The 24,893-nt window shown below is 39.9% G+C and overlaps 1 protein-coding gene across 2 annotated transcripts in view; it reads left to right on the top strand.

Annotated features, from left to right (window-relative positions):
* Nucleotides 1–24,893, top strand: part of TSC22D1 (TSC22 domain family member 1) — a 92,353-nt gene that overhangs the window by 63,630 nt on the left and 3,830 nt on the right. Inside the window, exon 1 of one of the 2 annotated variants that reach the window (XM_008633159.2) lies at nt 12,854–13,362. The exons of the other annotated variant lie outside the window; for it this stretch is intronic. Coding sequence (XP_008631381.1) covers nt 13,277–13,362 — 86 coding nt within the window. The 5' untranslated portion in view covers nt 12,854–13,276. Of the gene's footprint in view, nt 1–12,853; nt 13,363–24,893 lie in introns of those variants that run through there. 2 annotated transcript variants of the gene reach the window in all.

Raw genomic sequence — 24,893 nt, 5'->3', positions numbered from 1 at the left:
TTTAAATACCCGATCTCAGCGGCGCGGGCACCGGCGGGGATCAGGCTCTGCTGCTCCCAACTGTGTCGAGTTAATGTACGCAGGGGAAACGACTCGTGCTGCCCGTCGGAAATGAAGCTGAATCCACATCTGGCCAAGCTAACAGTAGTTAAGATTAGTGGGGTGTGGGTCAGGGCAAGGGACAGTGATGACCCACAAGAATGTATATTCTGATTGTACATGACAATTGTGAAATGCACTCAATAAGTTGGACAGAACTTTCCACTGACCTTAAATATGGATTTCTTGGGAGGACGGGGTTGATGGAAATAATTAATAGCATTAAGGTTGCTTTTTGCATTTATGTATCATGGCGACTATTCCACTTTCTTATAGATGGATTCAGCAGAGTTCTAGTCTGGTATTTCCTATTTAAATTTCACCTTGATTCAACTTTTAACTTAAAAGATGTTTAGAGCTAGATTTCTGGGGCAAAGTTGTCACTAGGGGCTTGCCTGACCTCTGCAAGATAGCTGTGTGTCTGACCAGAGAAGCATCTGCCTCTCCAAGCCCACGGACCCTAAAAGGAGGGAAGCATTGAAGGGAGGAATGGCAGAAAAAGCTTTAAAGTTGCCAGGGCTGGGTGGTGTTCAGCTGTGTCTGCAGTGTCAGCAGTGTGGTGTATTAGAATAAATTTTGCTCAGGTAGGGTATTCTCAAGGTATCCTTTGTTATTGCAGTGGTTGAATAACTCCCAAATTGTATGATGCGTAGGACAAAAATAGTTAATGGTCTATACCTGTATTTACACTTCATATCTTTTCTTGTTTGAGTTCCTGGTAATAAACAAGGGAGGCTTTTTTGTCTTAGCATGACTGTAACAGATAATTCCACATATAAGGAGCCCTCCGGGGGCAGGGTTGGTGGTGATAACACTGAGCCTTCCTGCACTGAGAGTGGGGAATTTCTGATTATGCAAGCAAGCATTATGCACTTCTAATTCCTCTTTTTGGGCGTAGAGTGCTGTATGGGAAGTTCAAAAATCTATGTGACCTCTTTGCCTTTCTCCAAGCACTACATTATGCACGTGGTCACAGGATGGCTTCTTGTTGTTTAGGGGGATTTTGTTTGGGTTTTTTGTTCATTTGGTTTTTTGTGTTTTGGGGTTTTTTTAGGAAAGCTGCATTTCTATTTTAGATACCTACTTGTAGTGCTGATATTAGTGGCAGCTTCATCTTGCTCTAATTTGGTGCAAAAGTAAAATAAAACAGAGAGAAGTGTTTGTTGCAAAAATGGTTTATATGTCTTTTATGCTTGTTGTATGGATATGAGTGTTTTATAGGCAGTTGAATTATTATACAATAGGGGCTTTGAAGAAAAAAGCAGGCACCTAACTGGTGAAGGGAGTTTCAGTTTAGCTTGACTAACCACTTGCTTTAAAAACAAAATCTGGGATACCTTTTAATCTTAGTAAAAACTTTCTTTTATGCATGAGTGGTAATTTAAGACTGAAAACTATCTAATTTTCTCTTAATTCGAGGTGGCAAGAAAACAATTGGGACAAATGCTAAAGCAGCAGTAAGATGATAATGTTCCAGTTTCTTAAGGTACCTTTTGCTGTGTAATTGAGCAAAGGTTCAAATCTTAAAAAATCATCATCTTTTTTTCATCTTCAATGGGAATTGCTAGATATTGAGCACTCTTTTTGAGCTGTTGAAATAAATGCAAAAATATCAGAAGCTAAAATGGTTTTAAGGTTAGTCCATGGAGCTTAGGATAATATATAATGATTTTTTCTTGTGTTTTTTTTTTTTTTTTTTTTAGTCTTGTTATCTCTGGCTTTCTTAAAGGTGCCAGATCAACCTTTTTGTGTGCGCTGTGGGTCTCAGCTTTCCTTACAGTATGGTGTGCTACAAGACTCTTTCTGCCTTCTCTACTGAGACATCTGCAGCTCAGATTAATTATGTATGTTTGGTATCTATTGCCTTCACCTTCTACCCCTCTTCTTACACTTCCCTCATGTTGGAACTTCATTGCCAACTGTGTCTTCTGGGAATAGCGGAAAGGAGAACACCTGGAAGGTTTGCTGTGTGCCAGTTTGGTAAACCAAAGGGAAAAGTACCGGAAAGAATAGAAAAAAGAATACAGGAGAGGTGGGAATGGAGAAATGGATGGGCTCAGAAGCCAGCACAGGAATACAAAAGGTGCTACTAAAATCCTTTCCAAGTAAGGGTTTCAGTTTGAGTAACCTTGTAAAGTCATAGTGCCAGTAGTTGCTGTGCATAGTAGATTTTAGCTGCCAGACTTCTTTTATGACTTTGGGGCTTTGGTGTCCTTGTGCTTTGTTTGTTTTATGAGCTTTCCTTCTGTGTTATGCTGGCCACTGAAAAATCTGCTTTATAGGAGGGAAGGATATTTATAAACGCTAACCTTAGTGCAGGATATTCATTCTGCTGTTTCTGTGATTGGTGGAGAAAAGGCAGTGACCCTGGATGCTATCCTCTAGACGTCTAAATTTGTCTGTGCTAAAGTGAGCTTTAGAAACACCGCTTGATATCCAATATGTGAATTACTTTTACTAAGCTTGCAAGCAGGCCTTTTTTTTAACCATGCACCCTTTGAATGGACCACACACAGTCATATGTGACAAATTCATGACTCTAATAATACTTTTGACTAAAATAATTGGATAATGTTGTATCTGTGTCAACACCTCTCTCTTCCTAGGCACAAGTGATTCAGTCACTTCTTGAATGACCCTGAAATAACAGGTTTAATGTTAATTGTGCTTGCTGTTGTGTCTCTTAATATGATAACTTGGATTATAATTGAGATTTTTTTCCCTCTCTTCTGCTGTCATTTCTGCCTGCCTGCTTATCTTCTTTGGAATGTGGTTCTTCAACTGTTCTGATAAACTTCTGGCACAGGTAAATACCTGTTTGTATCTGTATTTACTGAGCATGCCCTTTGCTTGGCAGTGTGCAATGAATCTTGAATAAGACATGCCACACAGCTGTAGACTGGGAAAGGGAAATGCTACTGCCACGATGTGCATCTTTAGAAAAGATAATTAGACCAGGGGGTTTTATTTCCTTATTTGCTCTTTCTTATTCCTTCCCCACCTTTAACAACAATAAAATATTTAGACAGAAAGTAACAAAATTTCATATTTGCTTTTTGGTGGTAGCATATCCTGCCTGGTGTTTCCTGGAACACCTTATGCTCATGATGGAGTTGGCATGTGTGTAAGGAGGGCAAAAGCAGCCTAGAAAGAAAAGTGTTTATACAGTCTCCCTTCTCCCAGTCTGCCAGGCACTAATTTCTGCCTTCACTTTTATATTGTTCACATGGAGTAGCAGGTGGTAATTTTTGGTTTTCCGTTGGATCCAATGAAAAGGAGAAGGTAAAAACACGTGGGCAGGATGAAGTAGGTGAACCTTTCGTGGCAGTTAGTTGGAGCCCATTGTGAAATACCATAGTGGAATGGAGTGAGAGTGAAGGAATGTTATCCAACTTGTCTTGTTAGCTGCATTTGTACCTTTTATTAAAACATGTAAAGTTCAGCCTTTGTCAGTGGAACGCCTGTTGCCATGAATGCTGAGCAGGTTACTTACATCTTTGGACTTAGATGAGTATGTATGTACTGATAGAGATCACTGCAAATGTTTAATGGGATATTGAACTGTTCACCAAAGGGGAGAGTAATAAAACTTTGATTTCAGGTTTTTGTTTCGTTCCCCCTAGCACCTTGGAAACAAGAACTCTTGGTTCTTTTAACTTGATAAATTGATATTCAGAAGACAGAAGTACAGAGAGTTCTTGGAATACATTTAGAACTCATCATCCTTGCCACTTCTGGTGCATTTTTCAGTGGACAGTATGAAGTGCTAGCCATTATTAGCTACAGATGAAATGCACAAAGGTCAATAAACTGGCATTGCATCCATCCATCTATCTGTCCTTCCCACTCAAAATGCCTGTCCTCTGAAGAGGAGTGAAAAAAGCAGCATATAGTTCAGAGCTCACATGGGAATGCTGCTCTCCTAAAAAATCTTCAAGCATGTGGTGACCGAATTGGCTGTGATTGTGGAAAGATGGATGTAGGCTGGGTTTTTGCTTTGAATGGTGTTTAACCAACCTGCACTGAAGGGCAGCTGCTGTGCTGGCTACACCAGGGGCTGCTGGTGCGTGGCTGAGCTGCAGTCCCCCTGGCAGGACATCCTGCATGGTGGAGGCGTTTTGGTGTATGGTTGCTAAAGGCAGGACAGCACGGTTCAGGGCTGGATGCATCATTTTGAAATGAGCTACCCTAGCACTGTCATCTTAGCCCTTTCCAGAGGTCTTGGCTAATGTAACTGGTTTACTTCTGATACTTTAGGTTAAAGCATTTCTCTAGTACACTGGATTTGGAGCATAAACTAAGGAGAGAGTCATCACAGGCTGGATGGTTTTGCTCATGTATGTGGAAAAGGGAGACTGAGAGTCTGAAATGTCTAAATATTTTTCTTCCCTTTTTCTTCCTCTTTTCTAAAAGTTGTCGTCATAAGACAGTGATCCCATGGCATTGGGTTATCAGTGGAAGTGCTGGTCTGCCAAGAGGAACTGCAGGGTTTTGGCAGCTGCTTGCTGTAGATTTAGTTTCTTAATTCTTCTCTTCCTATATTTCTTTTTTTTTTTTCCCCCCCTTGAAAAATATCGTATTTCCAGAAATGCTGTTTCTGTTTTTCAGATGTTGTATTAAATGTACCAAAAAAATAACATCTGCTGTTACCTTTCTTTTTGGGTATTTTTAGCCAATAATTCCTTTATCCTCTTCGCTCCCTCATGCAGTTCCTGACCCTTCTCTCTTTAATGCTTTGCTCTGCTAACTGGCTTGCTCTGACTACTTTTTCTCCCTCTTTCTTACTTGCCTTTTTATTTCTATTCTTTGTTTCTTACTGTTACATCTTTCTTTAGTTCACTGACATGCTTTTCTAGTTTCCAAACCTGTAGTTTTACAGTTCTTTGGTTCTGTTATTTAATATTTAATTTAATTATAAATACGTTTCTCAGTCTCAATTATAGTGTATATAAAAATAATCTTTCTTCCTCTGAGATGCAGTGATACTCTTCCAAATGCTTATTTTGGTCTCCCAGATAACCTTCATCGTTTTTTGCTCACCTGATTAGAGCAATTAAATTCAAGAAAATCACTGATAATTCCTGGCTATGGAACTGAAGTCACAGTTTCTAGCTTGAGGGGTATTTCAGTATATCTGCAATGTTGTCACAGTCTGTGCTTCTGACTGATAAGGGAAGAAATGAAAATATAGTGAGAAGGTCTCTGAAGAAGATGCTTTGTCAGAAGCAGCTAATTTCAGAATTGCTGGCTGTTGTTACATAGCCAGATGAGAAAATTGAAGGTAGTGACTTTCGGTCTTTTCTGAAATTAACATTGGCAAAGGCAATCAATTTAGAAGTGTACCAAAATAGATACAGGGTAAGAGTTAAATGCTCACAGTAAAAATAATGAAGTATAGGACTAGTGCTCTCTTCCAATGCCTGCTAAAGGAGCTAATACTTAATGTTAGGGTGTTGTTGACACTTGAATAGTGTAGCTTAATCATTCCGGGTGGGCCACTGATGGGATTTGTCACAGGAAAAGACCTGTGTAGTATCAGTGTCTCAAAATGTCAAGGTATTTAGTTTTCCACCTGTGGTGTTTACTTCGTTGACGCTGTTTTCCTGTCAAGTCTCTTTAAGCATTTCAGTAGGTTTCACAGCATGATGGAAGTCATTTGTACAAGAACAGACAACACACAGAACACTTGTCAGATCCCGAAGTTTGAGTTTCAGCAGCGAGTTACACCCTTCTTTCTTCTGCATGCACAGCATTTGCCTTGTGCTGCTCATGAGAGGTCCTGGGGTTGTGCAGGAGCCAAATGCTTGGGCCTGGTGGAGTGGTCTTCTCTTGGGAAGCGATGTGTTAATGGAGGGCTTTATTCTGGTTTAAACATCAGAGAATCACTTTTTAGCTAGCTCCTGCCGTGCAGAATTTCTGGCCTAATTGAAGAAGAGGCAGGATAGCAAAGCGTTGTTCCTTCCATGGAAAAATACTGGGCATGGCAGAGAGAACCCCCAGTCGGTCTGGTCTCTGCAGCTTGCTTAGAGCAGTGAGGGTCATGTTAGAACTGCTGTGCTTGTGATACCGAAAGGACTTGGTTACTCCTGTACGAATCGGTGCTTTTGTAGTGTCTCAGAGGTGATGTTCTACTTGCCTCCTTTTTTAAATAGGCTGACTTGTTAAAAATAAGATGGTAGCCTTATGGCTCCCAAAGCTTATTGGGCCGGAACTGCTGCTTGAGTACAGGCTGCTCTCTGGAATCTCAAAGGAAGGAAGAATTTTGAACTCTACAGCTATCTTCCCCCAAATTTTCCTATCTTGATAATAGTTAGAAATACATTATTCTAAATCTTTAATTTACTCCTTTAATGTGCATGTCACTAAATGCATAGGGAATGCCTGCTGTAATTTAGTTTCATAAAGCTCCAGTATTACTAAGGAGGAATATCATAAGCATAGCTGTAACTGGTTCCTGTTAGCTCACACCTAGTAATCAGTCTCAGTTTGGAGGTTTGGGCAGGACAGAGATTTATTCTGCAATTTTCCTGTGAAGGTTTTGGATGGTCCTTTTCAATAGGAAGCTCTGAGTCTTTCTTCATGGTGTATTTGTCTGTTGAAACTGTGAGGCTCCATTTCATGGATTGTACGACTGGCTACAACTACAACTTTATAGTATTCTCAAGTTCTCTCTTGTTTGCTTAAGTTAAATGCCAACACCACCAAATGTGTTTTGAGGGGCAGGGTTCCTTCCCCTCCAGTCTGGCTGAATGTCTGCAAATCTTTCATTTTAAATTTTATATTCAGCTGATGTAACATGCAAAATAAATTGACAATCCCTTGCAGCAAAAAATGCTGAGCTGCTGTTACTGTGCTGTGTCAGTTCATGATCATCAGGCTTCTTGCTAATCAGAGATTCCACTGGTTTGTGTTTTGCAGGTGCTACAGCAAAGGAAAGGAGCACTCACTTTAGATTAGGATAACAAAGCATAGCCAGGGTAGAGATGCCTTGCTTGTAGAAGTGGAAGGGATACTGGGCTTGTCCCCTGTAGGCTTAATCTTATTTTACTCATGTCCACAGTACAAAAAACAGTAACCAGTAACTATTCTGATTGGTAGTACGTGTTCAGTATCAGTGCTAACAGAATTCCACAGTTTGAATATGCTTTGATGACATTTGCTCTTCTGTATGGCTAAATGACAGAAGTTCAGTGACGATCAGTTAGTGGAATGTAAAGCCCTCACTGGCAGGTGGCTCACTGTGGTTCTTGGAGAAGACTGACTTGTGTAGCTGCTCCTTCATGCTTGTGCTGGCTTCCAGGTGTTTCTAATGTGTGTTCTTAAATCAGGACTGCTCTTGGGATTCAAAATCATATCTCTTTAGAAGCAAGGGTGATTGATGCTTCATATTTGATAGTTTAAAAAAAAGTCTCTTCCCTGGATAATTAACTCAGAATTAACCAACCAGAATTTTACAATAACTTCAGAGCTATGTGATGTAAGTAATTTCTTGAAGGGAAAACAAATGGACGAGTTCTTGGAAGAAAATTCTCTTGCATCAGTAAACACTTAAATTACTTCTTCTTGTGCAGGAACTCCTCAAGCTGCTGGTTGCTGACAGGTTGGAGGATACTGTAGGAAAGTTGCATTTATCTGCTGGCCTTTTTGGGTTCTCGCCTATCTACCTTTGGCCATGCCTTGAGGTGGCTCCCAGGCTAAATGGATGTTTCAGATCCAGTGAGATCTTCCTTGTATGTGTTTCTTGCTCTTTCACACAGGAAGGATTTGCTTTTCAGCAGTGTATGTAGGGGTACCAAGATGAAAATAAAAATTGATATAAACTAACAGGCTAAACATGTGTGACTGTAGTGCTTATCTCTGTGTAACTGAAAGCTATACCTTTGGTACTGCTTGGTGATGACTGAGAGATGTATATGAAAATTCCTCAGATGTTCAATTAGGATGTTAATGGCTAAATACTTCTTTTTAAGTTGCTTAATGATGGACTGAAAGCTATCTCCCCTAACTGCACGTCATTATAGCCATTCAAAATATGAAGATAGCAAAAGTACAGCAGTGATTTTTGCTGCTAGCATTTGGGAATGAAATACTTCCCAATTTGTTGTCCATGTTCTTGTCTTTCACTTCAGTGCTTTGGTTTTCACGACAGTGCAGATGTCTTTTTACAGGTTTTTTTTGGTGTTTTTTACATTTTCTTGCTGTCAAAACTATTTCCTTTGATAATATAGCATGTGTTGCTTTACTGATGGGTTCTAATCTTTTCTGAAGTCAGTTTCAGTTTTTGTGTGCTGCTGTCGCTGACTAGAAGCCTTGCAAAACCCCTTTGGCAAAGCACTCCATAAAGATTGATTTAAAATAGGAGGGTGCAAGGTAAGAGGCATTAAAAATCCTGTAGATTAGGATGCAAATGGTGTGTGGGACATATCCCATGACAGTAAGCACTGTAACTTCCTATGAAGGTTTCTTTGCTGTATTTGTCAAGTATTTTTTAACCCTTAAACATCTTGAGGATTGCATGTTTGTAACTTTTAAAGTTTCCAGAAGAGCTTGAATGCCTGGTATATTTTCTGCGTTATCAAGCACTCATAGGCACATCCAAATTTTAAATTTATTCTTAGTTTGTTGCATCATGTCAAAATTGATGGTTGTTACTGTAGGGTGCTTTGTGTCTGTAGTCTATGGGTTGGCTTTCTTTTCTGCTTTGTCTTACGGTGAAGTCTGCATTATTCAAAGTGTCTGAAGTCCACTATAGAATGTGGAAAGTGAACCTACTAAATGTTTACCCTGTGAAGGTATGGCAGCTCAATCAGTGGTGTGTGACATGCTGAGGAATTTGGGCTGAAGTGCTACACTTCATTCAGACTGACATTAACAGTAAATTCTTCTGGATGAATGCCAGATTTATTCACTTACAGGTTGGATTTAAACTTGGGCTGATGTATTTTTTAGTGTTTTTTTTTTGTTTTTTTTTTTTAAGCAAAACTGTCAAGGAGTACCACAAATTAAGAATGTTGAAATAGGCTCCCCCCTCCCCTCTGGACATAAGAGCTATGGGTGGGAGAGAACCTAGGTACCCTGATGCCATCATGCATGAAATCTTGTTTTTTGTTTCATTAAATGTTAAAATGTGCCTGTTTCTGACATTCTAGTGTACCCAGAGTGATAATTCATCTGTGCACAATCTGTCACTTTATATAAGAGCCAGGATAGTTCAGGACAAAGGAAGGAACGCATAGCTTGATGCTGAATTCTTGAATGTGACAGGAGAAGAACGAAGATCCTTGTACTTCAGGCATTTTTCAGTTGCAGCTGGAGGGTATTTTTAAAGCAGTAAAAATATTCAATCTCTTAGTTGATCCAGTTGGCTTCCAATTACTTTGTGGTTTCTATTACCTGTAAGTTGTTGACTTACACATAACTGAGTGATGCTTTTAATTACTTGAATGCACTGGAACCAACTTTGTCAAATTTATGGGAAATGCTTCTGAGAAAAAATATATAGTTGTCAGAATACCTGCCTCTGAAGCAGTTCTGTTTTCACTTTAATTTCTTTTCTAGCTGGCAACTGACAAAGAATATTCTTTGCTGTCTTTTGTAAAGGCGAGAAGTGGAATTGATAAGGTTCCTCTGGGGCACAACTGCCCCCCAGATAAAAAGTTGATTAATTTGAATCAGGTGCTTTTGGATCAGTGGTATAGAAACCATTTTCCATGACATAGCTAAAGAAGTACCATTAAATGAAGCCTGTGAGTGTTGCCTTACTGTAAAGTCATCACCAGAATTGGGGCTGAAGCGTGAGGAAAGGTGATTGGTGTTACCAGAGATGGAGTTAGTTACGGTTTTTCTTTGTGGGCCCAATGGTGAACTTGCTGCTTTGCAGAATGAAGCAGCTGAATATATGCTGTAGTTCCATATCATACATGCTTGAGTGTGTATATATTTACTTTTCACTTTCAAACTGACTCTGATGTGGCTTCTGCTAATAAGCAGAGCAAATTACAAGGATTTTAGCAGAAATTCATTAGAAGGATGCTGCAAAAATAACTATTTGCAGTATCTTTTTATTTGTGTGTGGATGTGAGTTGATAGAACAGTTATTAATCTTTCCTAAATTTTATTCGGTGCTTAGATTTGTGTCTCTTAAGAAACTGCTTTTGTGCCCCATGTAATCTAATATTTAATGATCTTTCTGACTGTACGGGAAACCCAGACGGAGTCAGAACAGCACTGGAGCTGAGCAATGTATCAGTCAGATGTGCGTAACTTACAGGACCCTGTTTTCAGCTCTCATGACATAGCTGCTAGCATGATGGAGCTCCTGTTCAGAGGGCATCTTGGCATAGGAAAGGAGAAAGTAAAGACTGTCTGCAGAAAAGGTTAACGTCCCTGCTTTAGTCCCTTTCCCACTCCAGCATACATCAGTATGTATTCATGGTGTCAGGCATCCTGGAAAACACCTGTGACCAGTGCGTGTACTGTATGCACAGTAGGTATGGAGAAAGGGTTTTCTCCTACCTGGTGTCAACTGTGCAGCTTTACAGGCAACAGAAGGATCATAAAGAGTTAGGAGAATGGCAGCTTAAAACCTATCAGTTCTGTTGGTGCAGTTCTGTGGGATACAGACTTAGCTGAGCCTGACTGCCACGGCTCAGCTGTGCAGAATGTCCCAGCGAGGTTGTAGCATATCTGTCATGAGATAGTGTAACCAGTAGGATACATTAGGAGTTACTATTGTACGAGTCTCTGACTCTGGAAGGATATATAAGGATGCCACTCAAGGTAAAATTTGTCTCAGTTCAGCTTTCTGGAGTTGGTTTTGTGTGTTCTTCTAGTCAGCTTGATGCTTCAGCTCTTTAAAATAAGCAAGATTTCATGCTGTAAGTAATATTTCATCTTGAATACTGAAGCTATTCAATAATACTGGGTTAAACTTTCTCAGTAGTTGTTTATTGGTATGATTGCTGTTTCCTTTGCTCCTTGTTTATTTTTCATTGAAGCCTGTTGACTTTGATTCACCTCCCTCTTACATGTGGTTGTACTAAGTGAGCGTCCACTTGAAGCTTTCAAGAGTAGCTCTGCTTTCAGAGTAAACATCCCTCTTTTAGAGCTGTTATATCAGTCTGCCTCTTCTCCAAGGACCAAGATCCAGGAATACAACTGCTCCGCCATCTGAGTGGTCCCACCTCTGTGCCTTTTCGTTGGGAGTGAGAGGAGAATGTTAAAATCAGCCTTGACTGTTACCCATTCCCATGCTGTGCTGAGAGAGATGGACTTAATGTAATGAGAGAAACATTTATTGTAAAGTGTTGACTTGTCAGCTTCAACTCCTTGGTGTGCTTTAAAACAAACACTGTGCTCTGTCCTTGTAAGACAGGCGTACAAGGCTCTGGGAAGACCGTTTAGAAATATTCTGCTCTCCTTCACAGTTAGTATATCTGAAGCCCTGTTTAAATTATCTGAACTCCCTCTAGGCTTTGGGAATGGGGAACTAATCCCACTGGATCCTTCATTTCCAAGGGTAAACATTTTGCATTTTTTCTTTTCTTCCTCACGACCTCCTAAATAAAATATTCCCTGTGTGTGATGGTAGACTTCTTGGTTCTAAGTAGAGCTGGTTTTAACTCTCCCTTCCTCACCCAAGCCAGACTCCTTTATTTTTTATTGAGTAGTACCTACTTCTCTTGTTATAAATCCCCTCTTCACCACTTTGGCAAGGTACAACTGAAGTGCAGGTAAATAATATAAGGCCATACTCTGAGGCAGCTGGCAGAGGGCAGGTTTAGATTAGATATCGGGAAGAAATTGTTTACTGGGAGGATGGTGAGACACTGGCACAGGAGGTCCAGAGAAGCTGTGGATGCCCCATCCCTTGTAGTGTTCAAGGTCAGCGTGGATGGGGCCCTGAGCAGCCTGGTCTAGTGGAAGGTGTCCCCGTCCATGGCAGGGAGATTGGAACTAGATGGTCTTTAAGGTCCCTTCCAACCCAAATAATTCTATGATTCTAAGAACTTGTTCAACCCTTTCATTTGGTTTCTTTGCAATATATTCTTACACTTTAGCTGTCAGCAGTAAGCCCAAGTAACATTTGCTAGGTTGCATTTCTGGTTTTGTCTCTGCATTTGTGTGGTCTTGGTCTGATGGAAGGGTGTAACCACTGTAATCAATGCCCATGCTCTCTGGTTGGTGGGAGTTCCTGCATGCATACTGCAAGTGGCTGGCTATTTCCATGGTGAGGGGTTATCTCTCACTCTGTTGCTTGCCTGTGGAGTAAGGAAATGAATCTTCTTTGCTTCTCTACATTGTACTGTGGGAAGTCAACTTTTCTTCCCACTGAAAAGCATTCAACAGGGTTGAGGAAGGAAAATGCTTACACTGAAGCAAGTTGGATAATAAGCCTGTGCATATAGGCTCATAGTTACATGGCAGAGGGTTACTACAATGCACCAGAACCTCCTTATGGCAATCTGTGTTTCTGTGAGGAAGAATATGCAAAATTTGATTGAATTTTGGCTTGATACATGATGAGTTGCTATCTTTATCTGACTAACTAGATACATGTCTCCAACTCTCATCACTGGTTCTTTTTAAAGTAGCAGTGAGGGACAGGATTTGTCTGTAAAATATTTTCTGGCAAGCAGGCTACTGCCACTTTGGTATCTAATTAGATTGCCATTAAGCCCTAGAACTTTGATTTAAGAAACAGTATAACTTGAGCTGCCTCTCTGTAAGCAGAATTAGCTGCCTATAGTGATTAACATGTGCTTCACAAAAAGTGGGAGCAGGTTGAATCAGCTTCAGAGTTGGTGAATTTGGCACTGCTGAGAGAAGATGCATTTGTTTGAGATTTGAAAACGTAATCATGAAGATTTTAATCTCTTTTGATGCTTTATGTAACAGAACACCATGTGACCTCAGGATCTGTGGTGTCACTGTTCGCCCTTCTTGTTTTTCTTGATCATGACCAACCAGTATCAAACTCAGCAAACTTTGAATTGAAGCAAGTGGATAATCTTTAACGGGCAAGGCTTTGCAATTCCTTAAAGTGCTGCAGAATTCAGGATGCGTGGTTAATAGTGGAATGCTAAGGCTAATCTTACAGCCACCAAGGAGAGAAAGGTATTTCTTCTGACCCTCCACCTGGGGGAAACTAATCAGCAGGTACGAAATAGATACATCAATGAAAGTGACGCTTCTCCAGAAACAAGGTCCTGACCAAACAATCATGAAAGTGTTATTTTTGGAACTGGAACGACATCTAAAGAGGTATTTATAAAGTTTTTAATATGTAGATGCCTGATTTATTTGTTTTACTTTTGGAGGGTTCTTTAATTTTGTTTACACAAGTATTTAATACTTCTAAGTCAAGGTGCTTGGCACTTATTAAAACTATTTCAAGCTAGGAATATCATACTGGTTGAGAATATTGTCATGCAGAGTTGATTACTTTTTCAGTGAAAATCTACGTGCCTTGAAATATCTTTACAGCAGTACTTAAAATAATCCATATTATAAAACATTTGCTCTTACGGTACTTCTATTTCTTCTTTTCAAAAATTGTTATTTTAGTTATTACAAATCTTAAGTAATGTAATACTAAACCAAAAAAGAGAATTTGAAAAAACAGGATTTGAAACTCATTATCAAATAAGTTTGTATTCATTCAAATAATTTTCATATATAATATGCACTATCTTCTGTACTGTCACATGGTCAAAGAAAAGTTTAGTTAATCAGTCTTGTTAAATGTTTGGAGAGCATTGAAATACAGCTTAGTCTTCTGCAACCTCCTTTTCCATATAAACAGTGAAATATGAACTGGATGTTTTTGATGTGGTTCTTTCTAGTGTTTAAAGTAAATTCCAAGTAACTTTGTGAATTGGAAGAATTCTTTTACTGAGTTAAAAATACATGACAGTGGGGGGGAAAAAATGCCCTGACTCTTCATGTTGCAGAATTGTTTTTCTGTGTACAGAAGGAAAATACCCATCTGTGGGAGGGAGCATGGAATTTGTTCCTAACTTCTGATCTCTGAACTGGTGCTTTTGTTATGCCACACCCTTAAATTCTAACCCCTTGATCTTATATAAATGTTTACATATATCAACTAATACATTTAACTTCATATTTTTGTCATGTTATGTTTGTGGTATTCCCTGTGGAGAATAGCTTTCCTCTGTGAATGGTGCCTCTTTAAAGAATATAAAATTATACACTGGAAAACATTTTTTTTAAAAGCTCAGTTTAAATTTTTTTCAGTAATTGGCAGTTCCTGAAAACGCGCTTGAACTTTCAAATGAACCGTAAAATTGTACTAAATTAATCAGAATGCTTAAGGATAAGTATAATGGAAATCTTCTATAATAGCAGTTGATCTATAATGGCAGCAGGTACGTTATGTGTGAGCAGCGTATGGATGCAGCAGTGACTGGTATCATATTACTGAACAAGGGAGGTAGTATTGAGGAGATTGTTTCCAACCAAGCTATTCCACAAAATATGTAATGAAAAAGGTGTGGTGGAGGTGTGATTTTCTTGAACCTTTCTGCATTATTAAAAGGTTTTTCTGTGAGTGACTTTTACTGATACACACAGCAGCATGATGTAGCACCTCTAGTAATAAACCAAAGTCTGCATCTGTTAACATTATACAGAAAACATGGACAGTTTCTCCTGTAGCCTTGCTCTGCAAGCTACTTTCTAGTTAATTTTCATTTGCCTTTGTTTCCTCTAGTTTCTCTGGCAGAGATGCTGTTTTTTTCCCAGTTGTTTTTCTGTGAATTCAGGTTGGCTGGTTGTCATGTCACCACAAATTGCAAATGGTAAAGGCTATTGCAAATGGCAGCCTTTCTTGGCTAATATTGCCTGTGACTATACGTTTTTTTTCCCCAAACTGACCCTGCTGAATGCATGGGTCAAATACAAGAAGCATTTAGTTTTTTCTGGCATAGATGCAGAATTAGAGAGTGAGTGCAGTTGTCCATGGCTTTCTGGAGGAAAGAGAAGTGATTCTGGAGGTCAGGCATCTCATTTAAAACATAGAGGATATGGATACAGCTGGTGAATCTTTTCCTACTTGCAGTCAAGGGCAGTTTACAGCATACTGAGAAGAACTTGTCCTCTTAATAAAATTAAATACTTTATGCATATTTTTCATTTTAAGTTTGGGTGCCAGAATAAAGTCCAAGATTCAGAGTTTAGGCTCTGGAGCTCCACCAAGTTGTTTTGGAAAAGCAACCCCTAATGTCTGTGTGCTACTGGGGAGCTGTGTAGCACTAGACAGCTGGAAATGGTGATTATGTGGGTGTGCAGGAGCTCCAGCCTCTTGTGTAGTGCAGACTGCAGACAGGTGCCGGTGTCCACTTTGGATGTACACCAGCATCTTTCCATATTCGTACCAAATGAATGGTGGTGTGGCATCCTTCATATTTCTTTTTGAAACTTGGTTGGAAGTGCAGAAGATGTGATCCTGGGGAGGGTGGGGGGAAATAAACACAGGTCAGAAGATACTTCAGCCTCTGGTTATGGCATAAACTGGAAGGAGGGAGCACTGGGTACACCTGCTAACTCTTAGGATGGGTAAAGTGGGCTGTAGTTGGTTAAAATACATGAATATTGAAGTCAAGCATGAAAACGTCTGTCTTGCTATTATTTAGGTCATCCCTATCAGAACATCAGTAATTTAAATTTGTTGAAAGTGTACCTGAGTGATGGGCATCCAGTCTCTATCTGACAGGTGGATTTGGCAATGTTAGGTTTTACAGTTGGACTCAATGATCTTAAAGGTCTTTTCCAACCTAAATGATATCAAGGGATAGAAATCCCACTGTACTTATGAGCTAATGTTATTTTTTTAAAAAAAGAGGTTTTAATTCATCATTAGGCAAATACTAAGTAGTTGCACTCTAATATGAAGAAATAAAACAAAAGTTTGATAGCCCCTTAAACCTAGTATTTTCTCTGTTTAAAGGTAATTTTTCACTCAAGTCACATCTCAGTCCTTCCAAGGATTTCAAGGATCCTTTCAAGTACCTTGGCATCTTTTAGTCTATCAGTATAAGTAAATTCCCCCAACCTTGGAATCAGTTTAATGTTTCTTTTCTACCTGCTTCAGTTTATTGACAACTTGTTTTAAAATGCTGAGTTCTTCAGAAATAGGGCTGAAAAACAGGTTTGGGCAAACTAATTCAAGTCAGGAGCCTGAGTGCCAGCAGTGCTACCCTGTGACTCAAACATTCACTTACAAATATTTCTGTTTATAGTTGTCATGATTGCTTGTACCGGAGCTGGTGATCAATGTTACTGTTCACGTGGCGAGGGCCTCTATCAGTTAGTAGTAGCTGGGAAGAGTCATAGAGGAATTCCCCTGTTCTGTACCTTGTGTGGGAAGAGGCATGCCTCCCTGGATGGGAGGTTACCTAGTGTGGGTTTTAGAAGAGATCCTTCTGTCCTCTGTGCTTGGTGGGGCTCTGCAGCAGTGGTTCCCTGGCTCTGTCTGTGGAGCTGGAAGAGGGGGGCTTTAAATTGTGTGTTGCAGTAGGGATTTTCTCTCCTTCCGTTATACTGAGAGGAGTGTGGCAGCTCATCGTGCTGATGCTGTAGCAGAGTGGCCACTGGGCTAGCACCCTGTGTAAGAATGAGGAAACGTACCTGGGAGCTGTTTTGGACTCCCATGCATTACTAACTGGGTTACTCAGACTTCTGATACTGCAGTTGCTTTGGTTTTGTTTTTGTGGGGATTGGGTTTTGTTTTGAATTATTTTAAGCCACAGAGGTTCAGGGTTTCATTATAATGATAGTGATTTCTGAAGGATGAAGTAATTGTTTTTCAGAAGTGTTAGGTACCTGACATAATATATACATGAGCCTTGGACCTTGTTTATACAAAAGAACCTTGGACATCTAATTAAATGTTTTAGGTGGATATCCACCAAAAAACATCCATCAGCAGTTTTAGGGAGAGGACAGGAATGCTTCATAAACAGGGTGCCACTCATAAATTTAGTCGTCACTGCATAAAGACGATTACCCAGACCCTGATGAGGTAAGAAATGATATGCTGTAATCTTTCCTTTGCAACTTGTGTATTAAAAGATAAAGAGAACGTCTTCTGCCGTTTGCAGAATGTCTGGCTCAAGGGTGGCTAAATGTCAGTGGTGTGTGCCCCATGTGGCCACCATGGATCCAACAGTCTCGAGGTACTTGCTGCTTTTAAGCTAGAAGATGCTGTCCTGTGGAAAATTAGAGCTTCTTACTCCCTGAGGTTCCTTTACAGGATCAGTAGGGTACTGAGGAAGGCTGGATCCCATTTGAAGGAGACCCAGGACTTCAGGATATACACCCTTTTGTAGATGACCTGGGCCCGTGCCAGCTGTTTGCAGTCTCTGGTCTAGAAGGTGCTCCAGAGACATGTTCAAAATATGCTGAGCCAGCACATCTGTGTTCTGTTCTTTTTGGTTTGCAGTGTGGCAGGGTGTCAAGAAGGAACTGTTGTGCTAAAGTAGGTAATACATCCCTAACGCCATAAGGCACAGTCAGGTCAAATTAAAATTTGGATCAATCTGTTCTTTAGGTAATTTTTAAGTTTTGAAGCACATAGTCATTTCATAGTCTTACATACTTTCCCAGGTATCTTGTATTCTATTTCAAATCAATATTGCTTTACAATTTATTCCTTCAGCAAGGAGAGTGTAAATGGAGATACACTGTTGGGATTTCTGCGATTGTGAGTCAGCAGGATTTGTGTCTCTTAAATCACTGAAGCTGTGCCTGGATTAAGAACCCTGGGAGTGCTTTCCTACTCCAGAGTTGAGCTGTACCTGGTCTCAATTCTGTACTGAGTTGAAGCATGGGCATTCATCAGATTTCTCTCATATGCTTGTTTTCACAGATGGGGGGAAGGTCACAGGGGGAAGCTACAGGTTAGGCAGGAAATTGTCCCACAAATGCTCAACTCGATGGCTAATTAAGTAAGGTTTTAGGGTACACTGCACTGTGCAGTAATCAGGTCACATTCTTATTTGTTCATGGAAATTCTCCCCATGTTTCCTGAATGGTTGGAGGTACATGGGATTTGATATCTATAAATGAAGCTCTCCATTCAGGTATAAAAATACCTTTAAATATGCTACAGTAAATTCAGCCTGTTAAAGTACAGTTCTTCTTGGATGGTACAGAAGGTCTTGAATTTTCCCTGTATTTTCTTAGGAACTCACCAAATTATGATAAACTGTGGGTTGTGGCATTGCTAGAGTATTTTGACCACTCTGAGATTAGGAAATACGACATTTCAAATTTGTGTAGTTTGCACGCATTGGACCCCGGGGAGTTAATCTAAAATCATTTACCTATTTGTTCACCGATACTGCTGATACATGTGAAGCCATTTGCCAGTGATTGCAGAGAGACTGAAACTGGGCGAGTGTAAATGGACAGCTGGATAGAGGTCTGTTGTCTTAAAATACCTGCTGAGGAAGAAAAGTGGCATTGAACTCTGAGCTTACTGTCTTTATTTTTCTATACGTGTAAACAAGTTGCAGTGTTGGGAATTTATTATTACTTAACAGAATGACCTTAAAATGGTTCTGCACAGCAGGGTGGTAACGAGGGATCTGCCACCACAAAAGCTGAGAAGTGGCCGATTTTCATTCTCGTTCACGGCAGATCAGATTTGCATCCCAAATGCTCCTTTCTCGCACTGAGGACTTAGGTTTTGTGTCTGTACTTTACATCAACTGTTCTTAAGAATTTCTGTAAAAGCTGGGGTAGGGAACTTCATTCCCAGCTTCCTGAAGACCATAGGACAATGCTGGTTAATTGGAGAGGTTTTGGCTTTGTTCCTAGCAACCCTGGGTTGTCTTCTAGTGTGATAGGCTTCTGTGGGAAATACAGGCTTAATTTCAAGTGTTGCACCAAAAAATGGCCATCAAAGGGCAAATGATATTCAGTGAGAAGTGTAGACCAGCTAGCTGTTAATGCTATATAAATACTTTTTTAATAAGCATGACTAAATTATTAGCTGATCTAAGATTTTCAATATAGTTTCAAGGGTAACAATTAGAAACAGGGGAGGAGGTGGGAAAAGAGGAAGGAATGTATTAAGGAGTTAAAAAGGCATAATGGGTGTGAGCTTTACAAGGGGCTGGGAACAGGGGAAATGAAGGGCCCTAAGATCCTCCATCTTCCCCTTCCACAATTAGCAGTACTCAGTAAGACAGTTTTCCCATTTAATGAGACCTGGTGTGGCTTTTCTGCAGCCTTAAGGAAACAGAAAATAATGCAAGTTCAGAAATAATAAAAGATGAGCCTTCTTAGTTACAGGTTAATTTGGCTGGTTTTTAATTTGATTACTAAACCCACCGTGTACCATTGAAGCTAACCTGGGGTGAGTGGGTGTCAGCCATTGTCCTGTAGTGCCCTCCTGGGCCGTTTGTCCCCTGGCTCAGTGATGCCTTTTAATATAGAGAATTTAATCTTTCCAAATGCTTGTCATGTCAGTGTGCCAAACCACTCCTTATACCTGTCATGTTTGTTATGTTATGTTAACTGTAACTTAAAATGCTCCAGTGACTCTTTCCTTCCCTCTTCATTTAATTTTGGAGTATGTGGTTGAAAAATCTGTTGTACAGTTAGAATAAGTGGGATTAAATATTTGTGTAAGTGGTTTTTTACTTCTGGGTGTTCTTGCCTTTGAGAAAAGCATTTACACATGAAAGTTACACAGAAGACAAGGGAATTGAACACTCTTTCTATGCATTAAATGTAAAATTATTTAAGCCAAATTTCATGTAAAGGAAAAATAAATTTCAGCTCCATGCTTTGGGTAGTGAAACTTAAAGGTTGTAACATTTTGTCACTCTTCTATATATGCTGCTTTATGACACTAAACTTCTTTTCCACGTCCGTCCTGGGGACAGTGTCAGCATGCAGAGTGATGTTGTGTGCAGCTTTCTGGAGGAAAGAAAATAATTTCCTGGCTCAGATGTCTCACTTAAAATTTTCAGGATGCTAACATGTTGGTGGATTCTTTCCTTTGCAGTCCTTGGACAAGGGTGCTTTATGGGATGCTGAGGAGGATGCTTTCACCTGTAGTAAGGTTAAATACTTCACACCTACTCATTGAAAGGTTTCTGAAATGACAAAAGCCTATGATTCCCAAGTTACATGTTACTGCAAATGTATAGCTTCTTTACATTTAAGGTGGAGTAGCATCTGGATGTAATTTCAGGTTTTGAGTTGTGATAGACCTCAGCTGACTCTGTGAGGGGACTTTGAAACTCACTGGATATGTGCAGAACACAGCCCTTCATCCCAGCTGCATTGCTAGATGGTCATCTATGGATGATCTTGGGAAAGAGGATGCCATACATCTCTCTCCAAGCATCAAAACTGCTTTAAGATGGCTCACATTTCCCTGCAGAGTTCTCTCTGATCTGTAACAAGTGGGTCATCTCTGTGTTTGGCTATATCCAGGTACTTGATTATAGACTTGATTATAGATTATAGTATGTTTTGTTTTGTCAGCATTAAAATTGGTAGAATCATAATTCTCATTAAAAATAAGTGGGGTTGACTTGGCAATTAGTCTGTCGAAGAGAAAGAGGATATCCTCAGAGGAACCAGTGAGAACCGCTCCTTGTTTGTCTTTTGATCTTACATGGTTATCTTCTTGCTTTAAATGCAGCCTCTGTCTCTTGTGCAGAGCTCACAGCATGATACTCCTGTGTATGCACTGTGATCAGAGATACTGTCAGGTTATTTCCAGAGCCCCAGTAGGGTGTATGTATTCTTTCCACTAAATATTTATTTAGTTATGCTTGCACATCTGGAAAAAAGAAAAAAAAAAAGTATTTACAAATACAGCACTTCATTTCACTAGCATCCTGCATAGCTTTCCCTTTTATCTGTTTTTCGTGGAACTGAACTCCAATTTCTAGCAAACCAATCAACTAAATTATAGATGCAAATAACATTAATATGGGGCAGGAAAAGCTCACGTTGAGGAAAACAGAGAGTTATCTTGTAGAAAGAGCTTTTTCAAGTTAGCAGAAGTACATAAATTGAAGTAGCAGAATTCAATCTAGAAATAAAATACGTGTCTTTTGGAACTGAGCAGTAAGTTCTTAGTGGCTTGGATTCTTTAAATCAAGATCTTAGCTAAAAGTTTGGGTCTGGAAAAGGAATGTGGCTGAGATTTTGTGATCTTTATTTAGGCTATTTGAAGATGGACTTTGTGTGGGTGGGGTTATTTTATTTGGTTGGTTTTTTGGTCCTTAGTCTGTTAAAAATATTTATGATTTACTGTGGGAAAGAAAGTTCGTTGGACAGCTTCTCCAGTAATGTACCTTTCCTGAGATGAAAATACCATGGCCTATTGAAATAAATAAACCTTTAGTCCTTGATGTCAAGTGCAGCCAGAGCTTTCTCAGTTATTAGCTTGGAGCAATTTTGCATAAGTTGGATGCTGGGGGGGTTGCTGTCAGTACACAAAGAGTTTTGAATCTATGAATTTTAAGGCAGAAGAGTGCTCTGCCATTTATTCACCATTTTTAGATGCCAAGAGAAATGCACAGTCAGATGTCAGCTAGAATCCAATTACTGTAGCCTTTTCTTGAGTAAATAGCATATTTTATTTTTAACCTCTTCAGTTACTTGCACTCTGCAGTTGAAAACCATAGCTGAAATTCACAGGATCTGAGCCTGTGTGAGAGTAAGATGAAAGTGTGCTGTGACAGCAATTGCTGTTTTTCTAATATGTTTTCTGGTGTGGTATCTTTGTAACATCATCAAAAAAAGAGATTTATTTTAAGTTCAGAAGGTACTTGTCGAGGGCTTTTAATGTTGTCATCTGAAGGGAGCATACACTGACAAGGTACTTAAAAGATAAATGTTCTAAGTGAAAGAACTTTTTAACACACATGGAGAAATATGACAAACCACACTTGAATTGAGACAAAATGATTCTGTACTGTAGTTTACCTCAGTATGTGTTTAAGATGAAAAGCACCCTTTTCCAAGTGCTTAGCATGAATAAATTGAGACAAGAGGAAATTATTTAGTGGGAGGAACAGTGTTTAAGAGCTGGAGTATTACAAAAGGTGACACATGCCAAAAAGTCTTTGACTACTGCATGTATATGTTTAATTTAAGCAGTCAATTTATTTGAGGATCAAAGATGCTGGTGAGCTACTTGTTTGCTGTATTGTACTCTACGCTGCTGATTTCTCAGGAACCCATCTCGAGTCTTTTTCTGTTACTTTATGCAGTTTGTGAACACCTGGGGTGCTCTGTGGATACGCAGGCTTCCAAAGCGTGTGAAGGGACTCATCGCATATCCTGGGCTAACAGGTGCATGAATTTGTCCAACCCGGTGCAGACCCAGAGTGCCTTAACCAAAATGTGTGATTCTGCAGCCTTTCTCACCTCTACTCCCTGGAATTTAAGCTTTTTCAGGAGCAGAATATTATGTATTACCTGTTAATGAGGTGTTAAAAGAGGTGGCTAGAAGGTTTTGAGTAACACAGTAGTAATCTTGATGCCCTTCTAGAGGAAAACTGGGTTTGGAGAACTATTTTCTGTAAATCTTCTGTATACTTTCTTTATTTCATAAATGAGTTATTTTTTAAAAACAACAGCAAAACCCCAGTCCTAAATATAGAGTTCAGTCTTTGTCCTTGTCAGGCAGATGATGGGGTGTTGAGATGAGAACATTGGAGATAGTGGTGCTGTTCCCTCCTCCCAAAAGATTTCATCCCAATTTTGGAGATTAAAGTAATTTATACCATGGGGGTTTTTATTTCCTAGATAATCTGCTTTCTCAGCCATAAAGGGACACTTATGGTTTGCTTTTTTATAGAGTGGGCAAAGCAGAACATGCATATTAATATGCAGTCCTACTTACGCAGCTGACAGCTTTCTGTTGAATCACAACTCTGCTTGTAAGCATCTAAAAATAAATGACAGATTTTGTTAAGAGCCCGCTGAAGTTCATGGAAGATGGTTAATGAGTTTAGTGGGAATTTGATTTAGGATCATATGTGTTATCGCTTCTTTGTGAAGATTAATATAGATTAAAGATGGCCGTGTTTTTGTTAATTTAGTTTGAGAATGGTATCATTTTTCTGTTGTAAATGGAATAATGGCATTTGATAATTATCAGTCATTATGGCAGAACCAACAACCATCTTGGAACGCATCCATGACTTTATTTCCACATGTACGAGTGAAACTATATACAATTCTCTGCTGCCTGTCCTGCAACAGCAAAGCAGGAGTTTCAAGGATATGTCTATGCAGGCCTGTGAGTTTGCTATCTTCAAGTTCTTTTATAAGAGCCTGATTATCAGCAGTGATAGGACTTACCTGTTTTTACACCTACTCTGCCCTTTTTCTGATAACTGCAAGGGACAGAGTTTGTCCCAGAGCTTTTGTCCAACTGCAATTTTGTTAATTGTGCTGAGTAACTGCATTGGGACATTAGTGATTCTGAAGCCCAACCTGTCATAGAACATTAATTTAGATCAAGTCAAGTACAGACGTGGATGCAGATTCCAGTACAGACGATGTGCTTCTGGCACTGTCTGTTAATGGCTCACTTGATCACTGAGTATGATGAGTACCGTGGTGTGTAGTGAGTAACCTCTGCAGAGAAAGTGGTATGGGGAAGTGTATGTACAGCACGTGGTTCCTGGTGTTTGTCCCCCAGGAGCGGGGAAGCTGGAGCCTGATGCACATGTTCTCATGTGTCGCTTCAGTTTATTTGCGTTTGCAAGTCAGTACAGGGAAGGGTTTTTCTAAAACACTTCCTTTAATTTGTGGCTTGTTAGGTGCTATCCCGTGCAAATTCCCCAGATATCCAAAGGGTGAGATGAGAGCTGTGCCCTTGTGGGATGTGAACCGTGTGGTAGCAGGAAAGTGGCTATGAGGAATTCTTACTCCTAAATGTGACCTCCCTGTGAACAGGATTAGTTTGTGCTACTCTGCTGGCATTATTGAATGAAAGAATAGTAGTCTAGGACCGCATAAATAAGCTAAGAAGGATGATGCAGATACGCAAATGCTAAATTTAGCTTTAAGATGATTATTCTGTGCCTCCTGGATTTCCTGCTTCTCTGGGAGCAGCACCTGTGATGTATGTGACTTGTAGCTCTTGGAGAAGTTTGCTGTAGAGAATGGAAGAGGTTTTTTTGACTTTATTTTTTTGCGTCTTTAAGTAATTTAATGCCTGCTGAAAGTGCAGGTCTAGAAAGAGTGGTTTTAGAGATTGGCTGTTTCTTGTGATAGTATTTCATGGTGGTGTAGTTCAGCCTCGGGTCTGTTTCTAAGCTGTTACTGGTAGAGAAGATCACTTGGATGGGCACTGAATGTAGTTACTGTGTTCCATGACACATGAGAGCATAACATTTGTTGAGAAAACCACCACAGTTAGGTGGGAGAAGAATCTTTTCCTAAATTATTAATGCATGTGCTGCAGCTTTTAACACTAAGTGCCTTATGGTGCAATCTAAAAATAAGTGAATAGGCATTTTCCCTGTTACTGTAGAATAGTATCAGCCGGCTTTTGTAGACGATCGGTGGCTGAGTATTTTTGTCATAAAGGGCTTTATGGGCTCATAAGGCGTGTGTAAGGGATAAAGGGGGATTGTAGGTGTCTGGAGGAGTTTTATCTGCAGTGTGTGGGTATCCTGCTTTTACTGCTTTGCCTGGGCGAACCGGGCAGAGCTGCCGGGTATGGGCTTCGCTTTGCGGGGCTGAAACGTGCGGATCTTGGTACGGCTGGGGTGCCGGTACGGCTTGCT

The sequence above is a fragment of the Corvus brachyrhynchos genome, unplaced genomic scaffold (genome assembly GCF_000691975.1).
Source record: "Corvus brachyrhynchos isolate BGI_N302 unplaced genomic scaffold, ASM69197v1 scaffold202, whole genome shotgun sequence".
In the NCBI taxonomy this organism is placed as follows: domain Eukaryota; kingdom Metazoa; phylum Chordata; class Aves; order Passeriformes; family Corvidae; genus Corvus; species Corvus brachyrhynchos.
The sequence above is the reverse complement of the archived record's forward strand: the minus strand, read 5'-3'. Positions and strand labels throughout refer to the sequence as shown.